Source organism: Lissotriton helveticus, chromosome 6 (genome assembly GCF_964261635.1).
Source record: "Lissotriton helveticus chromosome 6, aLisHel1.1, whole genome shotgun sequence".
In the NCBI taxonomy this organism is placed as follows: Eukaryota; Metazoa; Chordata; class Amphibia; order Caudata; family Salamandridae; genus Lissotriton; species Lissotriton helveticus.
Window position 1 is genome coordinate 1,924,389,632 of NC_136067.1, and position 21,653 is coordinate 1,924,411,284.

The following is a 21,653-nucleotide window of genomic DNA, read 5'->3' on the forward strand; positions in this document are numbered from 1 at the left end:
TCCATCCATTATCCATCTCTCCATCAGTCTCTCCATACATCAATCGCTCCAGCCATTATCCATCTCTCCATCCATCAGTCTTTCCATCCATCGATCCGGTGAACATATGTGAAGGGACCATAAGCGCCATATAGGAATACACTGCGCACTGCATTGATGTTTATTTATGTATTACTTTAGTGAGTGCTTGCGTAGGAGACAAAGTAGCGGCGACGAGCAGTAGTTGTATAAAATTAACTCTTCTTAAATGTAACTGTAACAACTAATGCCACACCCGTGCCAATAGCATACAATAATGGTATACAGTATTACAGTGAGATGTTTGTATCGAGCCCAGTGCAAAAACAAACGCCTCTAAACGCTTGTCCCAAGCAGTAAGGGAAAGAAAGATGCATCTGAATATTTTATAAAGAGTTTGTGATTGAGAATGCTTCTAACGATAGCAGAATTTGGCAAGAAAGCATTTTGGGAGGAAAGACCCAGAATGAAAGTGGTAAGAGCCTTGATAAGGCGCGACATCATTTATGGGGTGAGTCAACTGGCCGTTGCGCACTGTGACACGGGACCTGTAGAAAACGTACTGGCTAATCTTAAGCACTGCACCACCCCGTCCTGCAAGCAGCGCGATACCAGCGGGGCACCAGATGACCCGGTCAGGCCTGCTCTCTGTTTGCCTTGCTGCCTGGTGAGTGGGGCGTTGATCCACTGTTGCATTAAGTAACGACTGCACTACTGCAACCCTGACAGCCAGTATGCCTGGGTCAGTCAGCCGGGTGCGTGCCCAAGAGTCTGACAGCCAGCTGTGCTGTATGCCCGAAGTCTCAGGGTAAAGCTGCAAGCCCAGGTATTTATTTATTTATTTTGAAAGTTTTATAGAGCGCGAACAAGATCCTTGCGGATATCAGAGCGCTTTACATACAAATGGGATAAAAACAGATGAGGAGCTAAACAAAATATAATACAAAGGAGAGCAAAAATAAAATGATCAAAATGTAAAACAAGGTAAGATAGCAACGTTGTATAGGTGGGCCACTGTACAGAAATCAAGGAATGAAAGTTAAAACAAATATATCTAGCAAATCTGAGCAAACAAATTAGACAAATGTAAATAAGGTGAGGTAGCAGCGGTGTAAAGGTGGGCAACTGAAAGTTCATCAAATATGTCCAGCAAGGATGAGCAAGTGATAACTCTACAACGTTTTTGGAGGAGCCATAATGAAAACGGAGGTACATTAGTCTAAATGCATGTGAATTTAGCTAAGAGGAGAGATTTTACTTCTTTCTTGAAGGAAGCCGTGAATGAGATAAGTCTGATTTCTGGTATGACAGCCAGCTGGATCTTCACAGTCTGGTCCTTGCCCAGGAGTCTGACAGCCAGTTGTACTGTCAGCCGAATCCATGCTCAGTAGTCTGACAGCCAGCATCTTCGCTGAATGCCCAGGACCTCACAACCGGGTGCGTTCCAGGAGTCTGACATCTAGTTGCGCTGTATAATTGGGGGGCCTGCGCTGTATAATTGGGGGGCCTCGTAGCCGGCTGCGTGTGCATAGGAGTCTGACAGCCAGCTGTGCTATATGCGCGGGGCCTCAGCGGCTGCGTGTGTGCAAGGAGTCTGACAGCTGTGCTGTATGATTAGGGGTGGGGGGGGCTCGTAGCCCCCTGAGTGCAGGAGTGCCCCCACTATCTGTGTTCTACGGCCGCGACTGACCAGCAAAACTTCTTAACTGATGTATGCTCTGAAGTCTCACATCTGGAAATGCCAAAGGAGTCACACAACCACACACAACACCACAACCACACACACAACACCACAACCACACACACAAAACCACAACCACACACACAACACCACAACCACACACACACCACCACAACCACACACACAACCACAACCACACACAACCACACACACACAACCACACCAAACACACACAACCACACCCTCACACACAAACACACCCACAAACACACACACACCCACAAACACACACACACCCACAAACACACACACAACCACACAACCACACACACACAACCACACACACACAACCACACACACACAACCACACACACACAACCACACACACACAACCACACACACACAACCGCACACACACAACCGCACACACACAACCGCACACACACAACCGCACACACACAACCGCACACACACAACTGCTCACACACAACAGCTCACACACACAGAACACACACAACCACACATACAACCACACATACAACCACACTCACACAACCACACACACAACCACACCATCAGTGCACACTTTCACCAGGCACAGACACCATCAGTCATCAGTGCACGCTTTCACCGGGCACAAACACCACCAGCCGTCAGTTCACGCTTCCTCTAGGTACACACCACCAGATTTCAGTGCACGCTTTCACCGGGCACACACACACACACACACCACCAGCGCACGCTTTCACCAGGCACACACACACCACCAGCCGTCAGTGCACGCTTTCACCAGGCACACACACACTACCAGCCGTCAGTGCACGCTTTCACTAGGCACACACCACCAGCCGTCAGTGCACGCTTCCACCAGGCACACACACCACCAGCCGGCAGTGCACACCTTCACCAGCCACACACACCACCAGCCATCAGTGCACAGTTTCTACAGGTACACACACCACCAGCCATCAGTGCACACATCAATTGTTAACGCAGCCACAATTAACTATTGTAGCAATCGCAGTATGGCGCATTTTACTTTTAAACATATTCTAAAGCGCAGCATGCCATAATTGCTATAAAAAGAAATACACTTTTTTTGGCCTACAATTTATAGACTTTTGTTACAATTGGTGTTGAAATATTTAGCAATGCCAATAGCTCAAACTTAATTAATGCGAGACCTATTGCATTGTAAATGCTTGTTCCATATTACAGTCTTGTAGTTCACAACTTCTAAAAGAAACAAGCATTTACAAAACAAACCGATATTTCATATTTAAAAAAGCTTTTCCAAAGTCAGTTTGTCTGACTTGTAACTTAAAATACAAGCATGGCATATATCATTTGGCAGTGCGCGTTCATATTTTGTGCTTCGTCCCACTAATTACCATGTTCTTACTCTTCACAGAAATGATATGGAAATAAGCAAAAAACACATAGAACAAGCATTTGCAATGCAGTAGGTCTCGCAGTTTCGCGAGTTTAAGCTATTGGCATTTTAAATGGCAATGCCTTTTATTTATGTCACAATTGATGAGATAGACCCAGTGAGTTAGTACGGGTGACAAGGTGACTAACACTTGTCAATAGCATGATAGCAAAAGCTGACTTTAACTGATGTGAAGGATGAGGGGGCTTTGAGGGGTTGAAAGAGTTTTAAGGATTTTATCATATCGATGTACTGCGAGGTGCAACCCATAGTTTGTGAAGCTGTAGGGTCCTGTTTTTCCCTCAGTGTCGTCCTTGTATGCCCTTTCGAAGAAGGATCTGATCTGCATTAATAATGACAAGTACAGCGGAAGTGTCAGTCTTGTGGCAGACTACATTACATTAATAAAGAAGAGTCTTTTTGTTCTGGTGCCAACCAGAGCATTATTAATTTATTGAAACTTAAATACTTTCTCCTTTGTACTAGCGGATGATTTTAGCTCCCAGGATGCCCTTGATGAGCCAGAAGCTGGTGGATGGGACGCTACTCTCACTGCTGAAGACGAGGAGGAGTTCTATGAACTGCAGATAGCTAAACATCATGAGAGTGAGGTTAGTGTGTCTTACTGTGATAACACCTAGAGACCAGGCATTCAGTAGCATTGGTGAAGGTTGTGGACCTTTGGTTAAGGTGAAATACAGCGGCTACAAAACCTTGGCTTGCTAATGTGGTGGGACTTCTTTACGGTAATAGTCCATTTAAAGTGGTAAATAAATAGTTTCCAGAGTTCTTGAGTGCCCTCTGTCATATTGGAATCAACATTCCTCATTCCAAGTAGTTCTCATTACTCACTGAGCACCAACTGGACTAGAGTCTGATTGTTGTAAACAGTGGTTGTTCCTGATGTCATTTCGCCAACATCATAGAAATAGTAAAAGTGACCATACATGCTCTTTAACCCGGATGGAATTTCAGGAAGTGATATAACTTTATCTTTGTCTGCAAAGATAGATCATTGTATTTATCGTTTTTCAGCCACAGTGTTTAATGGAAACACGTCAATGATTGATAATGGGCACATCCTTTTACTAAAGCTAGTACATTCTAAGGTTCTGTTACTATTAAATGCTAGAACGAATGTAAGCAAAAGCATATGGGTAACAATCCTTCCCCAACATTTACCGTAAAATGATTCACCTTGGGTTTGAGAAGCCTACAAAGTTGTAGCATAAATAACTAAGCATAGAGGTGGAGTTGAAACAAAGTTCAGATTTTATGTTCCAAAGTCAAAGAAATGCTCAATGTGGGTGCCTCTTGTGGGGAAAGTAAATATCAAGTTGAGTGCAAAAGAGGCATACGTGAGGTTGTAAGAGTTTGATGTATAAGTCAGTAACAGCAAATCTTTTAACCAAATACTGTTTTCCTTACAGGTTAAAGCAGAAGCTTCTTGGGACTGTACAGTTCACAATTGTGTTCAGCTCAGCAAAGGAACAGCAGCAGATGAAAGAGTTTTTTTGATTGTGCGTGTGACCGTGCAGCTCAGTCATCCAGCAGAAATGCATTTAGTACTCCGCAAGCGTATTTGTGTCAGTGTCTATGGCAGGCAGGTATGTACCCCTACACATCAACCTTGTTTCAGTCATACTTCTTTATTTGCATATTTCTCACTCCCCTATGCTCCTTCCCACAAAATTGATACTCTTTTGCGTTTCTGTTCTTATTGTTCAGTTGGAAGAGTATATATTTGTTTAGCTAGACAGTGGCATGCATGCCATAGCATTTTTACTTCTGGTTGGAGTGAGAGCTACTTAGATATACTTGGATTCTACCCTGTCTGTAATTGTTTCAAAGTGCTCATCCCTTCTGAGCACTAGATTGGTGTATGGAGGGGAAATTGTCATCCAGCCTAACATCATGCCACCTATGCTAGATTTTCTATCAGTAGCTATCATAGTGGGCACCGCAGGAGCTATCTTTTCATGAAATACTGTAAACCCCTGAGGCCTCTCAATTACTGACTTTGCAGTTTGTGTATTGTTTTCAATAGTCTTGTTAAAGTAAATTCCTACTAACTGCTGCAAGGGTTTTCAGAGCGTAGGAAGTATTGTGCTAGATGGGATCTCTCACTAAGTAATTATGCAATGTGCAGACCAAATGTAGTAGCTTTCCTGGTGACAGAGCTTAGAGAGTGCCAATTTACTCTGTGTACTGCGACATGATAAAGGAATATTTAGGCTTTTGGAAGTTGGGGGGACGATATTTTATTTGAGTGAGGGGGCTAAAGCATTAGGTAGAAAGGAGCTGAAAGTCATTAAAATATTTGACATCTCTACAGGTGTATTGGTGGGAAGCCCTTGTTCAAGTTCAAGAATTTGTATAGCGCACTACTCACCCAGAGGGTCTGAAGGCGCTTGGGGAGGAGGTTCATTATTTATCGAATAGCCAGGTTTTAAGTTCTTTTCTGAAGGAGATGTGGTTCTGTGTAAGGCGGAGGTGAGTGGGGAGTGAGTTCCAGGTCTTGGCCGCCAAGTAGGAGAAGGATCTACCTCCCATGGTGGATCTTTGGATACGCGGAACTGCGGCGAGGCCTTGATTGGAGGATCTTAGTTGGCGGGTGGGTGTGTAGAAGGATAGTCGAGTGTTGAGGCATTCGGGTCCTAGTTTGTAGAGGGCCTTGTGTGCGTGGGTGAGGAGACGGAATGTTATTCTCTTGTTGACGGGAAGCCAGTGGAGGTCTTTCAGGTGGCCGGTAATGTGATCTTGGCGAGGGATGTCCAAAATGAGTCTCGCTGATGCGTTTTGGATGCGTTGGAGTTTTTTCTGTAATTTGGTTGTAATTCCGGCGTAGAGGGTGTTTCCGTAGTCTAGTCGACTCGTAACCAGTGCGTGGGTGACAGTTTTTCTTGTCTCGGTGGGGATCCAATGGAAGATTTTTTTGAGCATACGAAGTACGTTGAAGCAGGAGGATGAGATGGCGTTGACTTGTCTGGTCATCGAGAGTGAGGAGTCTAGGATGAAGCCTAGGTTACGTGCGTGGTCTGTGGGTATGGGTGCAGAGCCCAGATCCGAAGGCCACCATGAGTCGTCCCAGGCAGAGGGGGATGATCCTAGGATGAGCACTTCCGTTTTGTCTGAGTTAAGTTTTAGGCGGCTGTTTTTCATCCATATGGCTACTTCTTTCATGCCTTCGTGAAGATTGGTTTTGGCGGTGTTGGGGTCTTTGGTGAGGGAAAGGATCAGCTGGGTGTCGTCAGCGTAGGAGATGATGTTGAGGTTGTGTTGACGCGTGATGGAAGCGAGTGGACTCATGTAAACGTTGAAGAGGGTGGGACTGAGTGATGATCCTTGTGGTACACCGCAGATGACTTCGGTGGCCTCTGATTTGAATGGGGGAAGTTGGACTTTCTGAGTTCTCCCAGCTAGTAACGAGATGATCCAGTCCAAGGCTTTTCCTTTCATGCCGATGTTGCTGAGGCGTTGTATGAGGGTGCTGTGACAGACAGTGTCGAAGGCGGCGGAGAGATCGAGTAGAATGAGGGCCACTGTTTCTCCGTTGTCTAGAAGTGTTCGGATGTCGTCTGTTGCTGCGATGAGGGCGGTTTCGGTGCTGTGTTTGGCTCGAAAGCCGGACTGTGAGGGATCGAGGGAGTTGTTGGATTCGAGGAAGGCAGCGAGTTGGCTATTGACGGCTTTCTCAATGGCTTTGGCCGGGAATGGGAGGAGGGATATGGGGCGGTAGTTTTTAAGTTCAGAGGGGTCTGCTGTGGGTTTCTTCAGGAGGGCGCTGACTTCGGCATGTTTCCAACTTTCTGGGAAGGTAGCAGAGTTGAAGGAGCAGTTGATGACATCACGGAGATGGGGTGCGATGATGGAGTCTGCTTTGTTGTAGATGTGGTGGGGACATGGGTCGGTTGGCGAGCCAGAGTGGATGGAATTCATTAGGCGGATGGTGTCTTCAGTGGTGATTGGGTTCCAGGCGCTGAGGTTGTTAGAGGGCGGTTTAGGTTCAGAGGGGGGAGGAGAGGATTGTTAGTTGGAACTGTTTTCGAAGCTGTTATGTATGTCGGCAATTTTGTTGTAGAAGAAGGAGGATAACGAGTCGCAGAGGTCTATTGAGGGGGTGATGTCATTTGAGGCTGCGGTGGGGTTGGTGAATTCATTGACTATGTTGAATAGTTCTTTGCTGTTATGGGCGTTGTTGTCGAGTCGATTCTTGAATACTGATTTCTTGGTGGATCGAATCAGCTGGTGGTGTTTGCGGGTGGCTGACTTGAAGGTGGTCATGTTGTCGGTGGTTGGGTTTTTTCTCCATGTTTTCTCGAGAGTACGGCATAGCTTCTTGGATTTCTTAAGGTCATCGATGAACCAAGGGGCCTTTTTGTTGTTTTGTTTGGTGTGATGGTTTTTCAAAGGTGCTAATTCGTCAGCACCGTGAGTGATCCATTGTTTGAATTTGATGGCAGCTTGGTTTGGGTCCGATGAGAGGGCGGGTGGGTTCTGTTTGAGCGATGTGAGGAGTTGCTCGGTGGTGATTTTGTTCCATTTTCTCCGTGGGATAGGTTGTGGGGGGTTGTGGGTCGAGGTGGTTATGTAGCTGAAGTGAACACAACAGTGGTCCGTCCAATGGAGAGCTGTGGTGTGATCGAAGGAGTTGTTTGCTGGAGGTGAAGATTGGGTCCAGCGTATGTCCGGCTACATGGGTGGGGGTGTCAACAAGTTGTTTGAGGCCTAGATTGGCCAGGTTGTCAAGAAGGGTGGTGGTGTTGCTGTCGTTTTTCTTTTCCAGGTGGAAGTTGAGGTCTCCTAGTAAAATGTAGTTCTCGGAAGCGAGGGCATGTGGACTGATGAAGTCAGTGATGACTTCGCTGAATTGTTTACGGGTTCCTGGAGGCCTGTAGATGAGGGTGCCTCTGAGTGTGGTCCTAGGGTCGGTGTGGATCTGGAAGTGGAGGTGTTCGGCGGTTGTAAGGTTATCGTCGGAGCTGGTCGTGATTTTGATGGTGTTCATATGGACGATGGCGATGCCTCCTCCTGTTTGGACGGTGCGGTCTTTTCGGATGATCTTGTAATTGTCCGGGATGGCAATGGCGATGTCAGGTGTTGATGATGCGTTCATCCATGTTTCAGTAAGGAAGGCGACGTCCGGTGATGTAGTGTCGAGTAGATCCCAGAGTTCAGTGGCGTGTCTGTGGACCGAGCGGGTGTTCAGCAGGATGCACTTCAGGTGGTTAGAGTCGGAGCTGTGTTTGGGGTTAGTGGATGTGGTATGAGTCTTAACGCTGGTAAATTTGCAGGAGCCAGGGGGTCTGGCGCTGGGCGCGGACGGGCGTAGACGGGCTTACCTTTGGCGCACCTTCGGCGCGCAAGGGGCGCGTCCGCTGCGCACAAGTGCAACTGTCATAAATGGATGGTGGAAGGGGAGGGGCGAGGGGGGGTCAGCTGGGAGGCGGGAGCGGGGTGGAGCTCAGGGCAGGGAGGCACAAACAATAACAAACCAACAAAATGGCGGCGATCGGGTAATTGACCAGGACTGGGGTCCGATCGGCAGTGCCTCTAATGCAAATGGCAGTGGAGTTGGCAATCGGGCAGCGGAAAACTGCAGGCAGCTCAACAGCGCGAGTCAGACAATTTCAGTCTAGCGCTACTTTCGAAGGTGCGTCCGCTAATATTTAAATATTAAAGGGCAGGCGGGGCAATCACTCGCTATCCAGATACGCTAAAATTATGCAGATAATCAATATCTATATCACGCAGCAGTATAGCAGGCTGAGGTGGGCAGTCAATTAGTTACGCTGAGGCGTGCAAAGGCGTATAATGATACGATACCGGTCAGGAGCAGCTGGTGGAGCGGCCGTTTCTGCTGGTAGCAGGACGGTCACCTTGGCCAAATCGGATCTAAAAGTGCAATTCTGATGGACACTTTTAACTCTAAAATTGCGTACATTTTGGATTCACGGGTTTCCAGACTGGAACTTGTACTTTTCATAGCAGTAACTCCTGTGCAGCAGCTTGTGGCACCGCTGGGTTCTGTGGTGACTTTTTTTCCCCTCTGGAAGTGACAGTGCAAAGCTGGATATAGGTGCCTCCCCTTTGCGTCAGTTCCTTTGACATTCAAGTTAACTGGTTTTCGCAGATACCAAATTTACAGATTAGACATTCTGCTACGAAAATGTCCCCTCCAAAAACCAGAGGCTTTAAGCCATGAATCGACTGCGGGAAACAGAAGCCCATCACAGATCCACCCAATGCCTGCCTTTGGTTTCTAGGGTCTGTACATGACGCAGTGTGAGGCGAAGCTGTACATTGCCAAACACAAAGCAAGGAACGTTATGCTCCACTCTCATTGCAAGTTGGCGGCTTGCTTCCGATCCAGGTCTCAGAATTTCTGCAGGTCCCAGTTTTCCAGGAAGTCGAAGTTGAACAAGAAGTCAAGGTACAAATTACACAACAAGCGCAGATTTCTAAGCGGGGCTAGACCATGTCTCTCCACCATCACACCAGTGAGAAGTCACATAGACGGTATTACAAGGACCCAACTCCCCTTCCTTTGTCTGACTCCAAGCCTGTTCATGTCATGCCCTGAACTCCCTAGGCTATTGTTGACCACACAGCAAGTACAGCCCTTTATCAGAAGCCTACAGATCTACAATGGACTTCATTTGGTCTGACACTGACACCATTGGGCCTCCGCCTCGCTCTCTCCCTTATCTCGATTCCTACGCCATGGACATCATTGGTTTTGATTGCCCTGTGTCTAGCCTCAAACCCCACAATGCCTGCACCAGATCGGACTCCGATGCTCTATATCGCTCCAGAGAAGTTGTCGGCCCAAGAAAAGCCTGTCTCGCTGTATAATTATCTATTCGAAGCCTCTAGTTTTGCATAGCCCACAACCTCTCTTGACACCCGAGCTGTCACAGATTGGAAGCATTGTTCAAATCAGATTCCCATTCTGTGGCTTCAAAATATTCTGCTCGAAGATGATAATGAGCAGGTAGACAATTTCTTTCCTTATTACACTGATGCTGGCCTATACGTAGATCTACCAAATGCTGGTTTCTTAGATACCTCCAGTGAGACAAAGTTGCCCCCCTCATAGCAGAGCCCCGCACTGATGAGATCTAGATGAACTGGAATAGGAAGCACTTACAGACCTGAAAAGTGACCATCAGAGCACAGTTCTGTTGTGCACAGCGCTGGGTCCTATATAGATAATACTAGCCAAGAGGAACATTACTAGCAAAGCAGGAGACTGACACCAATAGATGCATAGGAGGATGCAACTAAAAGGGCATCTTTACAGATACATTCAGGTCTTGTCCGCGGTCGCAAATCAAATCCATGATGGAAGAGAACGCCCTAAAAAGTGTGAGAAAATATGACAACCATGGAAAGATCACAAGAAACATCATGATCGAAGAGGAGAAAGGGAATGCCTAATGCTGCAAGACCCTGCATTGGTGGTGTCATGCTGTGGCATAGGGGCAGTGAACTACAATAAAAAATATGACCAGGTAGAAATGCAATCTATTTCCTTGTCTCTGGCGAAAGTCAATTATTTGATTATATGGTGACACTTTTATCAATTGAAAATAATAAAAAGATTAAAAAGCGACACTCAGGGGTACTAGATGTACTTTACGCTTCGGGATTCACAGTCAGTATAAAAAAAATCACACTCAACACCCTAAAGGGAGAAGACCTTTTTAGATTCATCACTGAAAACTAAGTTAGCACTAACTTTTCTGAAACCAAAGAGTGTTTTAGTACTGCCCAAATAAACTATGCTTTACCAGACATCTCTGGAAGTAAGAACAATAAGGAAACTACTAAGTATTATTGTAAAATGGCATTGTTCATTATTTTGATTGCTAATGCAGACTGACAACACCAATTCCAAATTTCTTAAATAGTCAGTGGTCACAAGTGCAAGGAGAATGGGAGGATTCAGTACTTGTAATGAGTGGAGCAGAGAAATAATTGAATTGGTGGAACATAAACAATATATTGAAGAGCAGACATTTGAAAGTACTACCACCACAACAGATACAAAACAATTGGTTCTGTGGTTTCCCCTTTCCATTCTAATATCAAGGACCATTGGTTAGAGAAGGAGGAAACCAAACCATACAAGTGCCGAAGATATCATCTACAGCTATGAAGGCTTTTCAAAGGCAAATCAAATATGTGTTGCAAATACTAAAAGACAAAACCACAGCAATGTTTTCTTTGGGGAAAAAAACGAACTTGGAAAGCAGGACTATGTCCTATCCACTCAACACTATTGCAAGACGATTGGCTTTCACTAATTGCCAGAAATGTAACAGTGCCTGCAAACTTTGTACCAGGAGAGGCAAACACTTGAGTTGATTTTCTGAACCGGGAAAAAGAGGCATCCCTTGAATGAAAGCTAAATATAAACATAGGAGATGCAATTTTGTGAACTTGGCTCAGACTATACACAAGTTAATACACTGCAAGAGAAAGAACATTATGCAAAAGCTAAACCTTTTAGACATTACCAATAACAAAGGGAAATCATCTTTTGATAATTTGGGTCAAGACATTTGCTTGTGCATCTCCTTCAATCCCACAAATACAAAAGGTAATAAAGTCAAGACATTCAAAATTATGATAGAATTATTAGAGCCCAGCAAAACAGACATACCTGGTTTTTGACATCTGGTGTATAAGGCACAAAAAATATAAAACTAATACCAGCAGAGAAACTCATGTTAACAACACAGGGGGAAAGATCTTTGAAAAATACCCACAGTCTACAACTAGCAGCTTTGCCTCTGAAATCTTAGAATTCCAACTTTCAAGTCTGCCAAAAGATTGTATGAACGTTATTAACAGAGCTAGAAAGCCATCTGTAATGAACTACAATGAGACTAAGCAGTGTAGTTATCCGAATTTGTGTTCTAAGATCAGTTGTCTGAATTATGCATTAAACGAGAAAGTGCTAGTCAGGTACGTGAGATACTTAAATAGATTTTAATCTTAACTACACTTCAGTAATTACACCATACACAAGGAGAAGAAATCAGTTAAAGATTTTCAAACAGACAAAAACACCACGATCGCAGTGGAACATAAATTTGGTTCTCTGGTTCGATGAAGCCACCTTTAGAACCATCGCATAAGATAACATTAACTATTAACCAAACCTACTATTAGGCCGTTTATCTGGTTCCCATTACATCTGAAAGGAGAGTTGGTGAACTCTAAGCATTATTTGTAGAAGTATTCTACCTGACAAAACATATAGATAAGGTGGTTATGAGGACACATCACTCCTATTCATATAAATTAGGTTATTACTCTGTCATATTTTCAAAAACTTCAAACATCACCTGAAAAATAAAAATTACTTGCACTAGACATCAGGAGAGCAATTATGTAGTATATTCAGAATGTTAAGCAAATTAGGATCACAGAACAATTTTGTGCCACATGTGGTCTACAAATCGTACGAGCAGCCGTAACCAAAAGGACAATCGCTAGGTGGATAGTTCAGGCAGTGCAAATAGCTTACTTTATAGCAAATAAAATGTTGGAGGTTCATCTTAACCGAGGGGACATCGCTCTAAGAATAAGGTAAACAACTTATCTTTCATTGGTAACATTTCCATTAAGAAGTTTTTTATACAGCGGCAACATGGACATCAATATTTACCTTTAGAAAGTATTATTATGCGAAAAGGAAGCCATTGTAGGTCAGACTATTATAAAATCGTCTGTACCTTGGGGTTTGGCGGGAGGGATTCATGTCTGTAGTAAAGTGTTCCTGTTTGACATATCGTGGGAAACGAAACTGGGAAATATGGATCAAGAGTGCAGTGACCAGTATTTTCTGTGCCAAGTTTGGTTTGTACATTTATCAAAATCTTTCAATAACCAGTTTTAGATTTGTTTAAAAACCTATGTTCCGGAGTCCAGGCGCTGTCTATTAAATATATGGGAGCCGAATGACCTCACACGCACCGGGCAAAATTGGATAACACTAGGGACTATGCTCGCCAAAAGAAACATAGCACAAAAGTGGGGAGGGACGGAGATGCCATCTCATGCAATATGGAGAAGGGACATGGATGCAGCCATGTTTGCCGAGAAGGAGGTGTTCCGGAGTAGGGGTTGCCCTAAGAAGTGGAGTAAAATTTGGGGGGCATAGAATAAATATAGAGGTGATATTTGTGAACCACCTACGGACCGAGAAGTTGATGAGTCAGACTCGGATGAGGAGGATTGATTTATGGGTGGATAGACGGGGCTCGAATACGAACAATGGGACAATGCAAATTGGTGACTGTATAATAATAATTATTATTTATGATGATGAAGTGTTGGGTTATGGTGCTTTATTATGTACAGGGATGTTTTCATGCTTTGTTGTAATGAAACTTAATAGAAATCTTTAAAAAAAAAAAAAAACCTATGTGCCAACTTCCTATAAACTCACCACTACTGTACTGAAGAGGTTAATACAGTTACTTATCTGTAAATAGCAGTTTTTTTTGCAGTTTGAAACGACTATAGCGACACATGCCCTCCTGTCTCCCCGAAGTAAGGGAGTTAGTGCCCAAAAAATTATATTGTACAAAAATAATTCTAATATGGAGGTCACTTATTGTGGCATTGTGATCTTATTGATTATATCATGGTTCTGACTCCACTCTGATAAAAAAAACTTTCTACTTAATTACACTTCCAGACCCAACCAATAGATGTCAATCTACTGCACTGTGAAATAGTTTCACTAAAAAACTCTTGTTAGAAGTAAATAGCTGGTTTCTCTTTGTGAAACCGATTATGCTTTATAACGATTTATTATTACTAAGTTGTTTTTTTCTTGTTTTCTTTTAGGGATTTGCTCAAAGTTTCTTAAAAAGAATGTCCCATCGAAGTACTATTCCAGGCTGTGGTGTTACTGTTGAAATTGTCTCCAATATTCCTGAGGTAAAAACGAAAATACAACAATGACAGCCACACTCAGTAGGAAGGAATGTGATGGTTAGATGTGGAAATCTCCATGACCAAAGTAAAGTAAAAAAAAGAAATTTTTGGGGAAGATGTTTTCCACTGTGTCCCATTCCTGTTACGCTGTCCCCTTCCTCTTTCAGGCAAAGACATTTTATTGTATTTATAGACCTACTTAACTTCCATCCCCTGTGCACAGTCATTACCAGTGCCTTTAGCATTTATGCCATCTACCCAGGCTTAATTGTACAAACCAAATCATGAAATAAAAAAAAAAACTGCTCTCGCTTTTATACTCTGTTTTCTTACCTCATTAATCTTACCCATTACACTTGTAAAGAAGCACTGTTCATGGAAATTAACCCTGCTATGTTCCAAAGAAATAGGTAAAAATGGGTGACTTCTCAGAGGGAGAGACTATTTTATGCGTTCTCGGTAAGAAAAGCAGAGTCTCTTACCTGATAGACAGCATTTATCTTTAGTGAGCTATTCTTCCAAGGTAACATGGTAAATTAAGAATGATAGAAATTAGTTAATCATTTGATCTTACTGTTTAACTCTCTATGGAGATCTTGAAAGACAATGTGACAAACACTGGAGTGCAGTGTCATAGAGCAAGCGTGATCACTTCCCAGGAAATGCATGTGCTGTGGATCTATGTTAATACTGGTTACCAATTCTCTGAACGGTTGTACATTGAAAGCCTTAAGTGATATATTGCGGTAGCATGAGTTTCTATCTAAAATGTTTGTCTTATTGGCAAACTTTAATTACAATTCTGAAACTGAGTTATCTTGGCTGACAGGATTTGAAACAATGCTGTAGGAATTCTGACTGAAAGGCAGAACAAACAGGCTGACAACCAGCTTCTAGAGACATAGTAGAGACATGATGCAGAAGAACAGGAGAACACTACATAGGGAAATAGTCATGAAGGGATGAGAAGTGATATTAGATAAACAGATTGTGCATTCAATAGAATGTAGTTTTAGTTGAAATCTTGTATATTTGAATCAACTTGATTCAATTGTATTCAGAGGTTGGTTTTGTCCTGTATAATCTAAACCAAATGGTATCAAGTAAATTTAGAATTTGACTGCTATGGGAGATGTAGACAATCATCCCAAAATTTGCCAGCTTCCTTCAGGGTGTTTGTTGACGTGTTCTGGAGCTTGCAATGCCCAATATTCTTTAACAGCTTTGTATGAGCACCTGAACTTGGTGTTCTTTTTGTTCATTCATTCATTCATTCATTCATTCATTCAAATAAGCTTTATTCGATAGCAAGTATCATAAAAGCAATTCACAATAATAAGAACATTATCAATTCATCCTAATATTAACATTTAAAAGAATATTACAAAAAAGATAGAAAGATAAAAACCTTGCTATCGATAAATGACAGGGATAAAAATAACAATATAGACAGTACATCCGGGACGGCACTACTCCAGCAAGTGCAGAATTAAGACTTTGCTAATACAAATGTCTCCACGATGACAATTTACAAAAATAGTTTTGTTTAACATTTAATGAGAGCATTCCTGTGTCTAAGTGTGCACTCTGGGGCCTCAATAGCTAGTTTTGCCCAACTTCCTTATTTATTGCTTTGGTACGGATAATCCATGCGCAACCCAAAAACTTGGCGACACCACAAACAATCAAGGGCCTAGAGGAATCTGTTTTCAAAATACGTAAAGCCTCTAGGTAACTTCTAGTGTCCATTTGTGTACATATTGGCTTAAGCCATCGGAGCCTGGCCTGTCTGTATGCTGGGCAGACAAACAATAGATGGGATAGAGTTTCCTGCTCAGCATCACAGCAAGGAGAATTGGATGGGACAGAACTTATGGGGTCCCATTTTGCCCTGGTCACGTTTACCGTAAGGGAACCAAATCTAAACTGCATATATTTATTTATTTATTTATTTTGAAAGTTTTATATAGCGCGGACAAGATCCTTGCAGATATCAGAGCGCTTTACAGAGAGAAGTACATGAGGAAGCATAGTCAGACAGATAAATCAATAGGTCAAACAGTACAGATAGGTGGCTAAAAAGCCAAACACGTGAGTAATAAAACAATTAATACAAATAATCAAAAAGTGTCAAACATGTAGCACATATTGGTGCAGAGTACTAACAGTGTTCGAGATAGTAGTTCAGGTGTATTTAGCCATGAGGATAGCTTTTACTTCCTTTTTAAAGAGTGTAGTGGAAGAGATAAGCCTGGTTTCGGGCGGGAGTGAGTTCCAGATCCTAGGCGCCATTCCTGAGAAGGAGCGCTTATAAGTTTTTTCCTTCCGGAATCTTCGAGGTTTCAACAGAAGATTGTTTGTGCCTCTAGTGTTTCTAGCTCCTCCAGAGATTGTCAGTTTCTGAGCGAGGTATCCGGGTGAGTTTAGATGTACCGCCTTGTGTGTCATGCAGGCGATTTTCAGATGTATTCTGGCTTCAAAAGGCAGCCAGTTCAGGGATTTCAAGTCAGGGGTAATATGGGAGTGCTTTTTTGACCCAGTGATGAGTCGCGCTGCAGCGTTTAGAGAAGCTCTTAGGGGTGGAGTTGTAGTTAGGGGGAGTTCGCAGAGGGCGATGCTGCCGTATTCAATTCGAGGGAGGACTAGTGCCTGTACTGCCGTTTGGAAGTCTTTAGCTGGGAGGTAGGGTTTAAGTTTCCTCAGGGTGTTGATCTGGAAGTTCGCTCCCTTTGTTGCCTTGCTGATATGTTGCTGCATGTTCAGATTGGTGTCGAGTGTTATGCCTAGAGATTTTGCTGAGTCCACGATGATGGGTTGGACATTGAGTGCGGTTAGGTTTTTAAGCCACATTTGAGTGGTGGAGATCTTCGCTGGAGGTGAGATCAGAAGGAACTCTGTTTTCAGGGCATTGACTTTGAGATGATTATCGGCAAGCCAGGATTGGGTGCATCTGATCGTTGAGTTCAGGAGCAAGATGTAATATATAATGCCCTATCTCTGGGTTTCCTAATGAAATCCAGATAGGGTTCCAGAGAGCAAGCTGACTTATGCTCAAGAAATTCCTCAGTTAGTCTACCTTGTCTGATATTAACTAGGGACTGAAGGGAGACCCAATTCCAGTAGATCTTTTTTAGCTCGTTCTTGGACGGGAGCAACTGAGTTGCCCAAGATTCGGCCAATCGCAATTCGGTCAGCAGATCTCTCAATTCCCTGATCCATTTGATCCTTTTGTTGGTATCCAGAACAATCAGTTCATTGAGGCCAGTCGCGTAATACTGGAGTTCTGGGGTACGGCTTAGTCTTGCCCAGTACAGGAGAGGGCGAAGTCTCGCCACGTCACTGAATGTACGTCTACCCATTTCACAGAACAAAGGCTTAAGTGGTGTATTATTAGGGACAGATGCAAGTTCCCTTAAGAATTTGTTCTCCGATCTTCCAATCTCTGTTGTCTTTTCGAAGCCCCATAGCTCAGCTCCATTCATAGCGGAGCTCACTGCTTTTCCTTCATACACTGCCAATGCCGGACCTATCGGCCTTGAATATGAGGAACGTTGGTCTCTAGCAATGGCTCCCGCCACCCGCTTGTGGTTCAATAGCATCTTATTCAAATGGGCCCCCCAGTGCATTTTATCTGTTAGTCTAATGCCCAAGTAGTCGAAAGAATGGACTCTCTCTAGTTGAGAGCCATTGAGAGTTAGATTGTTTCGAAAGTGTTTCCCGGGGTTAAAAGCCATAAACTTGTTTTTTGTGATGTTTATTACTAGGCCCCTTAGTGTGCAGAACGCTTGAAAGCTGGTGTTTTTATAGCTGTATCTGTTGGACTGTGCTATTTTCCTATGGATAGGTTGTTCTTGTTTTTTGTTAATGGAATCAGGCCTATATTGTTCTGGGTCATGCAGTATTTGTTTTTTATCAGTCACTGTGGCCTGTTGTGCCACAGAGAAAAGCTTGCTTTACTAGGTCGGTGGTACAGATGATTTTGTTGTGTTAATAGAGTTTGACCTAGGTGTGCCAACGCCTAGTTCCCTGGACCAGTAGGTTTGACACCTTCTCTACTTGGGTGCATTGGAGCTTCCTCAAAACCATTTAATCAGAGGAGGTTGGGGGCTTCAGCAGATAGTCTTCCTTTTGCTCTCTGTGCTGGGTGCCACTGCAAGCCAGAGCAGTTATTCCGTGCAATTTAGCTTTTTCAGATTCAGGTAGTTAAGCCTGGCACCTGTTTGTACACCCTTAAAAGTGTGTATGAGAGGCATTTTGGAAAGCTAGAGAACAATTACATTGCACAAAAAGCAAGTGAGGAACACTAAGGCTGTACCAACACACACTTCCGTAAGTTAATTATATTATGGATAGCTCCTTCTCTACCACCTAGCAGGCCCATGATAGTTACACCACAAATAGGAAGATTGCAAATTTGGACATGCAATCACAAAGTTATTACTTTACTTGTTTTTACTAATCTTCATTTTTCCTGTCACTCTAATAGTGAATTCATGTTTGTTTCATGTCTATGGCGAAACTCTTTCACTGCTTTAGTGTATGTTGTCAGTGAGAACATTGGTGCTATTTTGGATGAATACTGGGTCACACAAAAACACAAGAACACGTATTTAAACCTTGAAAAACATGATTTTGCTGGCCCAAAATACATGTGAGAAAGTAAGCTCACCTCCGCTCTGGAAGGTGGTGCTGTAAACCATTATCTTGCATAAAGGTACAAAAGGGGAAGCTTGGGTCGGAGTCGAAGACGACTCCCAGACTCATTTTTCTTATTGGTATGTGGGCCAGCCTCCGGAGCTGTGGATCAAGAACAAAGCATCACCTAAGCTGCACCTAAGTTCTTAATCGCTCTCTCCGAGTCCCATTGAGGAAATATTTGACCTCATCCCATGGAATCATTGGTTGGGTATTTGGTGATGCTAGCCTTACTGCACAGTTCTCTTGGTGGGATCTGGATCCAGATATCATCCTCATAATCTGATTTTGCAGTTGGTGTGTTTGAACTACCTGCATCGCTGGGTTCATGTAAATGTAAAATATCAATTGGGGGTGGCAGCCCGAGATTTGGCATGCCAGTGAGCTGCCTCCATTTTTATTTGTTGGCTATGATCATAAAGTAATGATCTGACTTAAGTGCAGTCCTAGAAATTCTCAGGAATACATTTTATGAGATTGTCACAATTTACTATGGAACGCTATGCAGAGATTGATCACTCATGAAAAGAGTAAGAATTTATAGTGTGTGCTACATATTGCTGAAGTTACCTCTTGTTCCAGGCTTTGTCCTAGGAAATTGAAGGGTTTAAATCAGATAGTGCTGATAGAGATCGCAGGTCACCCGACCAAATATTTTCACCACTTAGGTTTCGGGCCCATATATTTCATTTCACCATATACATTGATCAGATGACCCTACAATCTACTACCAATAATTGTGAGTCCCTTCCTGCTATTTCTAGTGTACCCGACTTACCATCCACCGATACGGGTACCTATAACCACGATGGGTCAGGGAGCTAGCTGTAAAAGGAAAGGCAGCAAAATACAAAACCCAACATAAAAAATGATTTCAATGTTTTCATCAAATGACCACGGACAACTGGGAAGTTTTAAGTTTCTTTATCTAAAATTCAGTTTTGGAAAATCATAACATTTACAGGGAAAACCCCAGTCAATAATCGGAATTTATACTATGGAAACAGTTTTCATGAATATGAATGAGAAATTAGGAATCCTAACAACTATAGTAAGGGTGTAATGTGAAAACACGTTATAACTCTAGTAAAGTACTTCAGTTAAATGTATAGAGGAAATTATAGACCACATTAGGAAATTGCAAACTGTAATGTAGAAAATGATTTCTAAAAGGTAGGGTAACATAGGAACACGCTATGAAAGTAAATGCAGATAACTTTATGATATGCAATGGTTGCGGAAAAGCATGGAAAATTATCATATGCAAAGGTATGTCTTTATTGAAGCAAAGACGGAAAAATAGAAAGGTGCAGTTCAGAGTTTTTCGGCAAGATATTTACCTAGACTGGTGTGAAAACCAACCCTGGCCACGGGTCAGTTAAGGACAGGAAATACCCCAAGGAATAGCAGTCATCAATGGGACAGCAGGTGCAGTATGGACACCTCAGAACAGGACAGGAAACCCAGATTAGGATCAGGACAGGACCACCAGGATACGACCAGCACCCGCAGTTCGGAAGCAACGCCTGCGCTCCACCCTCTCTGCAGCTATCAGTCAGAACCCCGATTGGGTTTAGCGAACTCCCCAGCAAAGTGCTCCGCCAGCACTTTAAGGTTTAGTAAAACCTTAGTCTATGGTTAATATTCGGACAGAGTGCTCCGCAGCGCTCTGTATATTCAGTCACCTATTGAGTGCGTTGGGTCAGTGACAGGTCAGCTATTCGGACAAGTCGGACAATTTCTCTAGCTAAACCTAGGCTAGATATACTCTTTTGGGTCAGTGTACCACCCCCCAAATGTTGCAAAGTGTCAGAATCCCCAATTTCGATTGGTCCTAAGGTAGGATTTGGTTAACACACCAATCAGAACAGACTATTGTAAGACTTATTTTGCATGTTAAGGTACCGCCTAGCAAGATTGGGGTTCCCATGAGAAGTCGCACGGAATACAATAGGAAAAATGTCATTGTATCAGTTTGAGGACAGTTAACTCCATCTTGCTGGGTCAGTGGTGACGTTCACATGAGCATCTTGACTGTGGCTGCCAGCTGGCTGATTTCCACCGTTCAAGGCTACGGCTGCCTAGGCTGCGCGGTCATGCGCAGAAAGGACCCTCAAGATGGGTCTCGACCCAGTTGGACCCCCCGTTTACCATGGTACATGAAAAGCAAGCGAAAACAAATTAAAACATAGAAATAAATGAATAAACTACATAACATCAGTGTGTACTTGTGAATTATCATTATAAAATATACTATGCAATTATTTATTAGTGCAACAGACAGAATCACAAAAGCAACGGTGCAAGCTTCACCTCGCTATTAGAAAGCGCGGCCATTTTATTGGCTGTTACGCATGCGCACCCTTTCCCTCCAAATGTGACTGCGTCGTGTCACGCGATTATGCCTAACGCATGCGCAGAATAAAATTTCGAGCAGCTTCCATGTTTTAAATACAAGGGTTATTCGTATTAGTGAAACACATAGGCAAGCATCACTATGATACACACGCACATTCAAAATACATAAATTTAGTAAAACAAACAATTGGGATTATGGGATTATAACAAATTCTCGAGGTTCTTGACTCGAGCAAGTCGCGATGCGAAATCTTGCTCTATCAATCCCCTCTTTGATGATATTTACTATCATCATAAAACAATGGAACCAGATGCCAACTTTCTTTCACACCTTGTACATTTCTATCTCTTCCAACAGGTGATTCAGTTTCTCTTTCTCATTTTTGGTAGGGTGAGAATTTTTCACCTTTTTATAAATCTGAATATTCATTTCTTCCAATTCAAGCTCATCCGCACTCCGTTTCACTCCTCTCGCATTCACTTGGTATTTCTTTGTGTGTTTGCGACATTTGC

The 21,653-nt window shown here is 43.2% G+C and overlaps 1 protein-coding gene across 2 annotated transcripts in view; it reads left to right on the plus strand.

The window, feature by feature from the left end:
* Positions 1–21,653, plus strand: part of KIF13B (kinesin family member 13B) — a 701,202-nt gene that overhangs the window by 546,597 nt on the left and 132,952 nt on the right. For both annotated transcript variants that reach the window (XM_078649880.1, XM_078649879.1), the window contains 3 exons: positions 3,618–3,742; positions 4,562–4,738; positions 13,998–14,090. In XM_078649880.1, the coding sequence (XP_078506006.1) occupies positions 3,618–3,742; positions 4,562–4,738; positions 13,998–14,090 (395 nt within the window). The remainder of the gene's footprint in view (positions 1–3,617; positions 3,743–4,561; positions 4,739–13,997; positions 14,091–21,653) is intronic.